This window comes from Chanodichthys erythropterus, chromosome 10, assembly GCF_024489055.1.
Source record: "Chanodichthys erythropterus isolate Z2021 chromosome 10, ASM2448905v1, whole genome shotgun sequence".
In the NCBI taxonomy this organism is placed as follows: domain Eukaryota; kingdom Metazoa; phylum Chordata; class Actinopteri; order Cypriniformes; family Xenocyprididae; genus Chanodichthys; species Chanodichthys erythropterus.
The window spans coordinates 47809940-47823314 of NC_090230.1; the positions used below are offsets into that span (position 1 = coordinate 47809940).

A 13375-nucleotide genomic window follows, 5' to 3' on the forward strand; every position below is an offset into this window, starting at 1 on the left:
CTTATTGTTCTTCCTCATGTTAGATCACCATATACAAAGCAAATGGAGGAGGGGGAGGGATAAGATTAGTGATTCTCAAAAAAACTTGTTGTCTTTAACTCAAAGTCCTATAATTGCATGAGAGGAACACAGCGGCTCTACACTCACTGCTGCTCTGGAGCTTATCTTCCTCCTTTAATCCTCCTGTAATGTCTAGGGTCAAATGACCCCAAAAAGAACTTTGACATATCTGAAAAATATGCTAATTGTATTTATTAGAAGAATTCATAAACATGCACATCTTGTTATAGAGTTTTCAATATGCCTGTATGCATTTTTACCCAATCGGTGATGTCTGGGGGTATTTTGACTCCACACAAAAACATTGCTGAAATGTACACATAACAGGAGGGCTAACCTGTATATATGTAATCATGTCAAACTTCTCTAAAGCAGATCACATTGTGTTTTATTTCTGGATGCTACTCAGTTTACTGTTTAAGAGATTGTATCCGTATGATTCTTAAAAACACTTAAACACTGGTTGCAGTTACAGAACTGACATTGACCAGTGTGGAGTGACACATTAATACACCTGTAACTAAACTTTAATAAAATTGTGATAAAATGATTAAACAAACATTTATTAACATGCAAAACACTATATTAAATGTAAGAATGTAAAGAAGTTTGGGGGTTTAGGAGAGAAAATCCTCTATTCATGTTAAAATGTGCTGAATATTTTTTTTTTTTTTTTCATTATACGAGATACTTTGCAAAGCTCTTCTCACAGATCCATATACATTTATAGTTACATTGATAATCATGCCACCCTGATGAATAAGACACAGCACAGTTCTCTGCTGTACCTCCATTTGGCTCTCGAGGACCCCAGAACCTGAAACTACAGATCAGCATTAGATGTTCAGTTCTGCTTTGATATGATACAGACTATGAGAATCATTTATTAAATAATCATTTCAGTTCTCACCTCATGTTGGTGCCATCAACCCATTTCCATGTGTTCTCTTCATTTAGACCGATCCAGAATTCTTTATGACTGGAAATCTGGTTAGCAAACTCCTAGCAGAATGAATCAGGAAAATACAGTTGTCAGTCCTGTATTTGAGTCCTTTATACGGTTATGTTCACACACAGTACAGTTATTTACGGGAATGATAACCACATTCTATAACCGACCTCACACCCGTAAATTTTCAGGACTCATAACTGCATTCTCTGAAAACCCACGCTGTGTGAACAGAACTGCACTGGACAACTAGTTGTCTGTCACATCATACAGTGCAAGAGAGCCGCTATGCTATTTGTGTGTGTGGTTTCACTTTTAGTAACTTTGCAGCAACAGATATGAGCAGTGTGTAGTCTGAAGGTTTTAGATCCATTCACTGTTCTCCACCAGAGTAACTCCCATCAGTTTTGTGTTCTGTGCGCGACTAAAATGCTGTTTCATGCGCAAGACACTTTAAAGGTCTTGAGATGCATTGCACTGGTTAAATGCATTCTGGTGGTGCATGTTTACATCAAAGCTTCTATCGGTTTATAAAGATTTGACAGATGAACTTGTGGTTCAACTGGACTCTTGTTGTGTCAAAAAGGGATAAGACTTTTCAGTTTTATGGACGTCGCCATCTTTGATATTATTTTGGTCACTGTCGCTATGGTTACTGGTAAGAGAATACGGGCTTGACTCTCTTTGCACGTTCATACAGACAGAATTTGAGATGCTACTGCATGTTGCTGTGTGAACGGGACATTTCGAGACACACCTGTAAGTAAATGCAGTTGTCAATCCCAAAATTTGACAGCGTGAACAATTGTTTAATAGCCAATAGTTAGCCAATTTGTCTTTTCTCCTTGTCCTCTACTTTTTTTTTCACTCACTTGCTCCTCTCTGTTGTTTATGATGATCAGATCTGCTCCTCTCTCTGTACAATATTTTCTGCTCTCAGTCCAGCTCTTCTTCTCATAGGAAATGAAGTAATAACTGAATTTGTAGTATAACCATCCATCTGTAAACACAGTCAGTTGAACTATTACTTCAATATTCCTACCAACACTGAATAAAGAGGCTTATTTTTAGTTAGTGTATTGTTTTAAATGCAGTTGAAGATTACCTGTTTCATTAAGCGTCTTCACCAGTTCATTTCTCTCTTCATTTAACTGATCTCTTTGTTTAGTGAGGTTGTCATTCTTGGATAATAATCCATCCCTTTCATTTGTCAAGTTTTTGTTCTTGCTGAGTAGCTTGTCTCTCTCTTCTGTCAGGTTAGTAAACTTGGTTAGAAGCTCTCTTTCTTCCATGATGTTTTTGCTCTTGAATTGAAACAGGTCGATGTTTGTAAAGAGTTGGACACACAGCACTATGACTGCAGTCAGCAGAAGAGCAAAGAGCAGCACCAAACACACTGGAGCTGCTCTGGAGCTTATCTTCACACAATCACTTCCTGAGCACCACAGACATGAAGATGTTTTAAAGTATTTGTATAACTAAAATGTTTTTTAGTTGTTGTTATAAGTCTAAGTCTAAGTACCTGTATGTTGAGGTGTTTGGTTCTTTGTTCTTCTCCTGACATCATGACTCTTTATAGTATCTGCATTGGCATCGCAAGTCATCTCTTCTCCGTCTTCTCCGTCCATTTCATGTATTCCATCAGCGTTTACATTGGCATAAATACTCTCTGACATTTTCAGTCTCTTTGAATCAGTCGTGTAAATGATAGAAGCTGTCTGTGTGTGTTTCTGCTCTGTAGACGTCTGCTTTTTCAGACTTTGTTTTTAGCCGATGAGTCCAAGGTGTGACAGTATGTCAAAGTACAGGAGCATGTGTGAAGTCAGCCTGTTCATAACTAATTAATATGCAAAAACGTAAGTCTCGATAAAGGTTAAAGTGGTGATCATGTGATGTGGCGTTGCTCAGTTCAGCACTTTATCGCTCTGCTCCAAGAACTTGAGAGCAATGTAAATTGTTGCTATATTCAAATTTGCAGAGCAAAATTATATGTGACAGAAAAAATTGTAGATTTGATAGTAAATTGCAGAATTAACGTAAAATTGCACAGAAAAACATTTTGGTAACATCTTATTTTAGTTTTTTTTTTTAAGTTGCTTATTAGCTTGCATATCAATAGAATATTGGCTATTTATTAGTAATTATTAAGCACATATTAATGCCTTATTCTGCATGACCTTATACATTCTTAATCCTAACCAATACCTAAACTTAACAACTACCTTACTATTAATTAGGAGTTTATTGAGGGAAAAGTCGTATTTAAAGGTATAATTTGTGATATTCTTTTCCGCTAGAGGTCGCTAGAAGCCTATTCAAAACAAAGGCATAGTTTGATGACGCCAAGTTTTAGAGCGGAAACTTGGGACATGTGGTCTCCATCTCAACGGACGATGCAAAAGAATAGTGATTGGAGTCTGGAAGAACTCATGTTCGTGGATGCGATTATTAACGTTACTGTAGTAAGAAGCTGAGCAGGAGCGAGTGTTGCGGGCGCTGAACGAGGAGCTGGAGCGATTGATCAACACACGTCTCACGAGCAGCGGGACTTTTATTATGACACAGTCGCCGGCGCCGCTTCCGCTTTTCCGGTCATGAGTTTACGGGAGCTGTCCTTGTCGACAGAACCAGCGGCAGATGGTAAACAGTAATTATGTTCCATAAATAAGTAACACAATCCACCATAAAACGTGCAAGAAGTAAATAAGGAACTGCTTGAAGCAACTAGTGGTTTGATGGACGCTAGACACTACTTCCGCATTTGTCCACGGCACTGTTGTCATGTGGTTTCTACGTCAGTAAAGGCGGTAACAAAGGTAACTGACGTCATTGACAGGTGACTGCACTGCCCCGTGTCACTGTTTAGAATGGGAATTTTCTCATGATTTACAAGTAGTTGAAAACATTAGAGATATTGTTTGTAATCAGCTGGACAAAATATATAACACTAGCCTAGTGGTTTTTGGATATTTTACTGCAAAAATTTTACATATTGTACCTTTAAGAGGTTACATGTGTTCCCTATACTAAAGTGTTACCAACATTTCAACTAATCTGCAGTACTGTGTCTGTCATTGATTTTGACCTTCTTGACATACATAGTGTTAAAGGGATAGAAAATTCTATCATTAATTACTCCCCCTCATGAGATTCCAAACCTGTAAGGCTTTCGTTCATCTTCGGAACACAAATTAAGTTATTTTTGATGAAATCTGAGAGCTCTCCATAGACAGCAATTTAATTACCATTTTCAAGGTCCAGAAAGTAGTAAAAATGTTGTTAAAATAGTCCACAAGACTACAGTGGTTCAACTTTAATTTTATGAAACGGCGAGAATACTTTTTGTGGGCAAAAACAAAACTAAAACAAATGTCTTTATTCAACAAATTCCTGTCATTCTCCTATGCTTTTTATGTTCAGCGCTTCTAGTTACGCACAGACTGTTATGATCACCGTCTGTTCCTGTCAGTTCCCGGACTACATTACCCATAATCCTCTCTGCCAATCACCTGCACTCACTCCATCAATCACTATCACTAATCACCACACCCAGCTGCAGTACATTAACAGGACTATAAAGGACTCACACTCACACCACCAGTTTGCGAAGTCTTGATTACAATTGTGTCATTTCCGAGCGTTTCTATCCTGTCTGCCTGCTTGTTATCGTTCCTGCCTGTTTCTTGTTTTTGACCCGTCGCTGCCTGTCCTGATCATTGCCTGTCCCTTGACTACGACTCTGCCTGTTCCTCACTGTTCCAGTTTGTTCCTGTTTTGACCTTGCCTGTACGACCACTCTTACTTCTAATAAATGCTGCATTTGGATCCCCTGCCTGTGATTCCCATTCGTTACACAGACATGTTTCAGTACATTCAAGTTGTTTCCACAGACATTTAGGATAGTGTTTTGATTTGTCATGTGTCTGTTGCTGTGTTTAGTAATTCTGAATGGATCTGTGTACTGTGTTATTTGCCAAGATTTCAATTAAATTTCATTTTTTGAAATCACCAATGAAATCTGACAACTGTTTCATACATTTTGTTTCTAAACTCTCAAATCATGACAAAAAGCATCATTTTTCAGGCTGGATCAAGCTAATGCGCATGAGCAGTCCTAAGTGTGCGTGTGACTATTTCTATAGGAACTGGAGCTTCTAACAGACTATGCACCGATAGTATTTTTCGAGGCCGATACCGATTTTAACAAACAATTATTGGCTGATTCCAATACCGATATTTGTCACTTGCTCTCTTATTTTTGTCATTAACATTGGTCATTAAAATGGATGGTGTTTTGATCATGTTTTAAATCAGCAAAGTAAATTAGGCTTTCAAGACCTCCAGAACCTGCATCTGTAGATCAACATTAGATGTTCCTTGTACCTTCTGTGTGATATGATACTGATATGATACTGTGAGAATTATTTATTAGATAATAATCCATTCAATTCAGTGATTTCTCAAGCAGAAGTCATGTTGGTGCCGTCAACTCATTTCCATCTGCCCTCCACATTACTGTCAGTCAGACCAATCCAGACGTCAGTACCACCAAAAATATTGTTAACATCTGATATGTTTGGTTGGTTTTTGTGACGAAGCATGAAACTTGACTCAGTTATACAACACATTTCACATATTGTAGTTACGGATGTAAAATATATTTAATTGAATTGCTCTTTTGTTTTGTTTTTTGTTTTTTTAAACATTTCTCACACAGATGCATTTAAAAGCATCATTACATGGATAATCATACCACCCTGATGGATATAACACAGCACAGTTCTCTTTTCCATATCCATTTGGTTCTCCAAACATCCAGAACCTGCATCAATAGATCAGCATAAGATGTTTAGAACTGCTTTCTGTGATATGATACTGACTGTGAGAATCATTTATTAGATATTAATCAGTTCAGTTCAGTGATTTCTCACCCAGAGGTCAGTGCGCTGCCATCAACCCATTTCCATCTGCCCTCCACATCACTGTCCGTCAGACCAATCCAGACTCCAGTGTTACCAGACATCTTTTTAACAAACTCCTAGTAGAATGAATCAGTAAGCAACATAAAGTTAGTTCACCTAAAAATACCACTTCCAAAACTCTTAACGCTTCAAAGTTCATAGAGGCTGTAAAAGAAATCCATATGTATTGAGTGGTTTGATCCATGTGTTCTGAAGAGAAATTATTGCTTTATATGATTAAAAGAGTTAATTTTGGGTTTTATTCAAATATAAACATTGATCAGTGAACAAACATAGAGAAACTTTGTTATCAAGCTTTGTTCAAACAAGAACGGTTGAGCTCTATGTATGTCCGATGAACATTTTGAAACGTCAGAGTTTTGGGTGAATTGACTTTCAATGGAGGGACAGAAATATTTTAGATTTCATTGAAAATATCTTTAGTTCTTCTTCAGAAAACAAATTATTAAAGTCTTATGGGTTTGAAAAGACAGGAGAGTGAGGAATTGATGATAGAATGATCTTTTTTTTTGTTTTTTTTTGTTTTTTGTTTTGCTGAGTACCTTCAGTGCCCAATCTATTTTTCACTCACCTGTTCCTCTCTGTTGTTTATGATGATCAGATCTGCTCCTCTCTCTGTGCAGTGTCTTCTGCTCTCAGTCCAGCTCTTCTTTTCAGCAGACATATAGTAAAAACTGGACTGATAAATGTATCCATCTGTAAACACAACCAGATCATCTACTACTGTAGCACTTTTTTCCACCTGTACTGCATCATGAAATGTGTTGGTTATGTTGTAGTATATATAACAAGCTGTATATAAATACACTGCAAGTTTATGGAATGACCCCATTTAGATATTTGTGATATTTTGTGGTCCAGGGTCACAAATATCTAAATGGGGTCATTCCATAAACTTGCAGTGTATTTATACAGCTTGTTATATATACCACAACACCCACCCACCCCCCCAACACACACACACATTGTTTTTGAGTGCACGCTATCATAAACACATTTCATAATGCAGTACAGGTGGAAAAAGTTCACATTTAAGTAAACACTTGTGTGAGTACTTGTACTTTAATTTAACATTACCTGTTTCATTGAGCATCTTCCACAATTCATTTCTCTCCTGATTGAACTGTTCTCTTCGTTTAGTCTGGTAATTGTTCTTGGTTAATTCATCCCTTTTATTTGTCAAGGTTATGTCCTTGTTCAGTAGTTGGTCTCTCTCTTCTGTCAGGTTAGTAATCTTGGTTAGTAGCTGGTCTCTCTCTTCTATAAGGTTGGTGATGTTAGTTAGTAGCTGGTCTCTCTCTTCTGTGTAGTTTGTGCTCTTTGTATGGATATAGACACCCAGCACTATGATTGCAGTCAGCAGAACACACAGCAGCACCAAACACACTAGAGCTGCTCTGGAGCTTCTGATCTTCACACTGTCACTTCCTGAAGATGACAAATATCAAGATATTTATAAAATATATATATATATATATATATATAAAAAAAAAAAAAAAAAGTGTTGTTTGTGTTGTATTTGTACCTGTTTGGTTTGTCTTGACCCTCTCCATGTCCCGTGTTCCATCAGTGTTTATATTGCTATAAACAGGCTGAAACATTTTTTGTTCACTTGGTCATGTAAATGATGTGTGTCTGTGTGTTTCTTTACTCTGCTATTTGAGACTCTATTTTAGTAGGTGAGGCAACTATGTGGCAAAGTATGTCACAGTAAAAGAGCATGTGATATCCTGTCGGTTAATTCCAATTAATTTGAATAACAAAAAGGACTTACTAAAAAGCACTATTGTGGTCATGTGGTTAGATGTAGCAGCCAGGTTCAAATTAGCACAGTAAAATTCTAAATGTGAGAAAAGTCACCTTAATACAGTGAAATCAAAATTGATGAGAAAATTTAACTTAATTGTGCTCAATCATCTGTGTTCTTCCATTGCATGTTTGTTTGTATTGGCTGTGATGCTTCACATGTCACTGAAAACAGAAATCTGAGGTCAGTGTATAAGGTCCCAAATCATGTGAGGTGCAATGCTCAAGGAGGCTAGGGTAAAGGGTTTGGATTGTATTGACATAATGAGGCTGACACAGAATGAGGCTCTCAATGAGTATGTGTAATCAGTAATACACTTCAAATTTGGTAGAAATTTAAAGTTTAAAGGAATTTAAATAAAAGCAAATTAAAAATAAAGTGTCATAATAGTTTTATGTGAGGAACAGATGTTTATTCTAACCGTAAGTTGACAAGAAGAGGCTTAGTTGACCAAAACTGGTATTAGTCAGTTATTCACAGAAAAACTAATAATAATAAACATAAAAAAAAACTCCACAGGAAGTGGCGAAATCATGCAGTCTGTAATGGACAGATCATTTACTGCAGGAAATCCAAACATTCGCCTATCATTTATTTTTCATCGACCTCAAATATGGCTAATCACTTGAAACATGTAAGTAGTAGCAACTTTACAAGTGCGCTCACATTAAACTAGATAAATGTGTGCTATTATAATGCACACATCCAAGTGTTTGTGTGGAAAGCGCGCTTATTTCATGACATAGAGGCGCCGGTATGATCACTTGCATTTAACCTAAAATACTAATTTTTTGGTCCTACAGATTAGAATAATCCAACATTTGAAACTGTAATTGCTAACTGTTACTGTGAATTGCTTTTATTTCTGTAAACTCACAATAACAACAAAATGTTGTGCTTTTGTAAAATAAAGAAAACAAACAGGCTGCGCTTTCTGCCGTCTCTGTCGCAAATGAACTTGAGCGTGTCACAAAAACTAACCGAAACTCAGCCTATACCTGCCTCACAGACATGAGAAAAATATCTATGGGAAGCTTGAAATGTCTACTTTTAAATGAACCGATTCAAATCTAAAACAAATATTCTCTGATTATGTAATCCATATGAAATGTGTCAGGTTGGGTGGGTGGAAGGAGCGAGGACTCAGTATGCAGGAAGATAAGGGCTTTTATTAATAATAAAAAATAAAACAAAAACACAACAAAAACTACCCCGTGGGGGAAAACCGACTTGACAAAAACAGGACTTGACTAGACTTGACTTGGCTTGATGAAAACACGACGGAATAAACGACATTAAATGACAACGAACCAGCACAGGACTGCAAACACAAGGAGAATAAATAGGAGAGCAAACAAGGCAGGTAATGAGGGAGGACAGGTGGGGCAAATCAACCAATAATGAGGTAACAAGGTGGGCAGGGTCAAGACAATAGACATGAGAGCACATGGCACAAAGAAACACATGACAAGCCATGTGCTCACACCAAACAAAACAAAGACACAAGCACATGGCCAATGAAGACAAATCACAAGCCATGTGCTTACACAAGACGAGACATGAACACGTGACTATGAAAACTCATAAGCCACATGTTCACACAAAACAAGACAACATGGAAGCACGCAGTCCGTGAAACACAAACTGCGTGCTACACAACACAAGACAAAAACACAACATGAAAGCACGCGGCAGGTGGAAATCACCACGTGCTACACAAAACATGAGACAAAAGCGCACGGCAAGTGAAAGTACACACAAACCGTGCGCTCACAATAAAGACAGGACTGGGAGCGCGAGTGTCCGAATCCCGACACAAAACCGAAACCAAACTAGACACGAGTGCCGGGATCCGAACGCCATGCTCCCAACATGAAACAAGGCACGCAGACAAGAGAGCGCACAGCCCCGAGAACACTCGAGACTGTACGCTCACACAAAAACACGACAAGAACGGGAGTGTCAGAGCTCTGTCTCAAAACCAAGAAATAAACAAGACTGAAGTGACAGAACCCTGACAAAATGTACATATAGGTGTGCCCACTACTGCAGAGATAACGAGTCAGCATTGACGAATTCATCTCTGTAGCCGAAAGCACACAAAACACTAGTTTATCTATAACTTATTAAATTGTTCAGTCAGTCTCATTCTGTTTTTTTTTTTTTTTTTTTTCACGTCACATTCATAATCATTATGTTTGATGATGCACTGCTGCAAGCTTAAAGGCTCATTATTATAGGGTTTATTCATATAAATGTGCGATTAGTCGCTTGAATGAACGACTACTAATCTACTAAAATCAACACTATGTCTGTAAAGTCAAGGCTGAAACATTGTTTGTGGTCTGTGGTTTCTTTGTTTTGTGAAGACCTCAGGTCCTCCATGAAACACCACCATGTTTCTCTGTTCAAATAAGTTTGTTTCTGATTTGAACACACTCAAACGCACCTGACCGCATTTGAGGTTTGCTTTATTGATAAAGAGCAAACAATGGACTGACACTGTGCTTTAGTGTTCAATGTTGTCAATGTACAGTTCAGTTAATAAAATCATTTCAGATATCAGATTTATGACCATTCTAACTGAAACGCATGGGCTTAGTAAACATATTTTGGTTCATGTTTTTTTGTTTTATTTTACATTCTTGAGGATGACTCAAGATAGCGACCCCTCCAAAAAACATACCAATTGCTAGTTTTTAAATAATATTAGAGCATCAGAAGAACACAAAGTAGAACCAAACAAAAACATAAGTTTATGCAACCGGCCCCCTGATCTTCACACAGTCATTTCCTGAGCACCACAGGTATGACATTAGATGGTTGAACATGTGCAAACAGAGACGTTTTATCAAAGATAAGAATGTGATTACATGTATGCTGAAGTGGTTGTGTGTTTGTCCTGAAGTCATGATCTCTCACACAATCTGCACCCTCATAGATGTCCACCATCATCTCCACCTGCTCTCTGTTCATTCCCTCAGACTCTGTCCTGATCACATCGTCATAAATACCATCAGACGTTTCTTCTTTTTAACCTTCAAAAATAAAACAATTTTGTTCCTTGTTCTTTGTAGATGTAGTCAGCACTCATTTTCTTTTTAAAGTTAGAGCCAAACAAACTTATGGTGAGTGTGTGAAAAGAAATGTGACATCAGATCCTTAAAGTCAGCGTGACACAGAAATTGTGATAGTCTTTTCCTCCCATTTGTGGTCTGAGTGAAACTCGGCCTTCGCAATTGCCGTGATGTCGTGAGTGACAGGCTGTCCCGTCGTCGTGGCAGTAAACATGTCATCAGAGAAGAGAAGAGATGTCATTGCAAGAAGGAGGGGATGTTCATTTAATTAAAGATTATGAGGGCACATGCAGTTTAAATGTGGTGTGCATTGATAAATCATTTATAATAAATACTGCGATATATAATAAAATAAGAATTGTGGAGGTGGTGTGTGCATGAGGCAGCAAGGCAACAAGTCTGCTACGTAAGCTTTCGGACACAGCCATTGTTTTCAATTTATTATTATTATTATTATTTATTTATTTAGGAAAAAAATTAATAAATCCTTTCCAGCTTTTCGAATTATACAAAATGATTATTGTGTTCGTAAAGCCTGGCCTGGACTTTCACCAAGTCCTTCCTTAATTCCTCTTTCTCTCTTCTGTCAAGTTTTTACTCAGACTTAGCCAGTAGTTCGCCTCTTTCTTGGTTTGAAACCAGTTGTTTTGCAGCAGCATTCATATTGTTGGTTTAAAGACAATGGATTGACAGTATAAATAAAAGTGAGCAGTTTGACCTTTAAAAAAATGTTTTCAGGAAATAAGAGTAAAAAGTTTGAGCTTTAAGATAATGTGGTATCCAATCTGTGAATAAAACATAGCTGAAAACCAATAATTGAAGACAATTTCCTGAATGTAAGTTGCTTAAATTCTGCATATTTCCTCCTCTGTTTCTACTTTTTAACACTTTCACCATCATGCTTTGTAAATGGCACAGTGCCAGAATACACAGTGGGAAGTTCTATTTTTTATGTGCATTTTACATACAAACTAAAACATTTTATATAAAACACCAAGTCTGTACAGTATCTTCTGCTCAGTCCAGTGCTTCTTCTCAGAGGGAATGAAGTAAAGACTGATTTGATAGTAAATCCATCCGTCTGTAAACACAACCAGTTCAACCATTAGCTCATTATTCCCGTTTACACCTCATGCCACATCTCATAAAGAAAGTGTGCAAAGATTATATATTGTGCACAGCAAAAGAAGCATGTTCTATTTACCAAAACTCATCAGAAATTCACTACTTAGCTGGCTTCTCTCTTCTGTGAGGTTCGAAATCTTGATTAGTAGCTGGTGTCTCTCTCTAGTCAGATTCTCATTAATGAAAATGAGTGAACATGATGCCCAGCACTATGACTGCAGTCAGCAGAAGAACACACAGCAGAACCAAACAAACTAGAGCTGCTCTGGAGCTTCTAGAATTACATACTGAAAATAAAAGATTTGATTTTTGTATGTCTGTCTTAGCATTTAATAAACCAGCAGTACATACAGGGCTCGACAATAAGGACTGCCCGATGGCCTGGGGCCAGTGTGAACGACGCTCGGGACAATGGACTGAACGGTCACTTGCCCGATCGGGCCAGTGCTGTAGGGTGTGCATTATATATCTTCTATGATATCGTAATTGTTGTTTTAACGATCTGAAATTATCAAGTATGTCCCTCCCTTTTCAAAAAACAAACAAACACCGAGTCTAGTAGGTTAGACTAGTGCGCGTGCATTTTTAGAGTGCACACTGCGTGATTTAGTCTACTAAAACGCCTTTATAAAGCCCCCAGAATTCAAGATAAGGGGCAAAAATGCCCCAGCACATATTTCATATTTATATAATTTAATATAGTTAACCAATATTACACAAAGAGCACCGTTTTTCTCAAAATATTAGCATGATTACAAATGTGATATTGATTTCATTCAGCGTACAGTTTAATGAACAAGAACTTAATATCAAGTGACTTACATTCAAGACACCAAATCGTCTGTTTCGCCAACAAAAATAGTTCCAAAGTCCACAGAATTGTTTTGCGTCTCTGAGCAACACTTCGTAAATGAATCAGCCGCTTGAATGAGTCGGTTGAATCTGATTCGCTCATTAACAGTAATTCGCTGCCACCTACTGGCGGGTTTAATTTCACATTTAAAGTGTCTTCCTTTTTATTTTATTATTTATTTATTTACTTTATAATTTCAAATAACAGTATTTATATTTTCAACATTAAAAACATTTTTATGCATCTGTAACTGCTCTTGACTGATTAACTTTAATAAAGTTTAATCTATTCTATAGTTATATAGTTATACATTAGATTACAATTTCTGTACCTGAAAATCTCCTGTTTGAACCTACATGAAAAATTTGAAAAGCAACATTTCATTGTTTGTTCTGTTGTATTTATTTGTGCTATTACTCATAGTTTGATTATTTGTTAATATGTTTATGTGTTTAACAATATTTAAAATATAAGTTAATCTAGTAGCTTTTGGTGTCATAACCCTATTTGTTGAGGTTAAAT

General features: G+C 37.1%; 1 protein-coding gene across 1 annotated transcript; it reads right to left on the reverse strand.

Moving 5' to 3' along the window:
- Positions 1 to 499: 499 nt before the first annotated feature.
- On the reverse strand, positions 500 to 7644 carry LOC137028364 (C-type mannose receptor 2-like). Its single transcript, XM_067397123.1, has 10 exons — positions 7517 to 7644; positions 7069 to 7419; positions 6563 to 6687; positions 5941 to 6047; positions 5714 to 5831; positions 2532 to 2694; positions 2115 to 2444; positions 1882 to 2009; positions 971 to 1062; positions 500 to 883 (listed from the first exon to the last, which is right to left on the reverse strand). Exons 1-10 carry the CDS (start codon positions 7590 to 7592, stop codon positions 739 to 741), a joined length of 1635 nt encoding a protein of 544 aa, XP_067253224.1. The 5' UTR covers positions 7593 to 7644; the 3' UTR covers positions 500 to 738.
- Positions 7645 to 13375: the final 5731 nt, after the last annotated feature.

Coding starts and splice junctions, on each gene's coding strand:
- LOC137028364 (XM_067397123.1), bottom strand. CDS start 7,592: ATGTTTCAGCCTGTTTATAGCAATATAAACACTGATGGAACACGGGAC. Junction 2,695..5,713: donor AATGCATCTGTGTGAGAAAT/GTTTAAAAAAAC, acceptor ACTGATTCAAAG/AGACTGAAAATGTCAGAGAG. Junction 2,010..2,114: donor GAAGACGCTTAATGAAACAG/GTAATCTTCAAC, acceptor CTGTGTTTACAG/ATGGATGGTTATACTACAAA.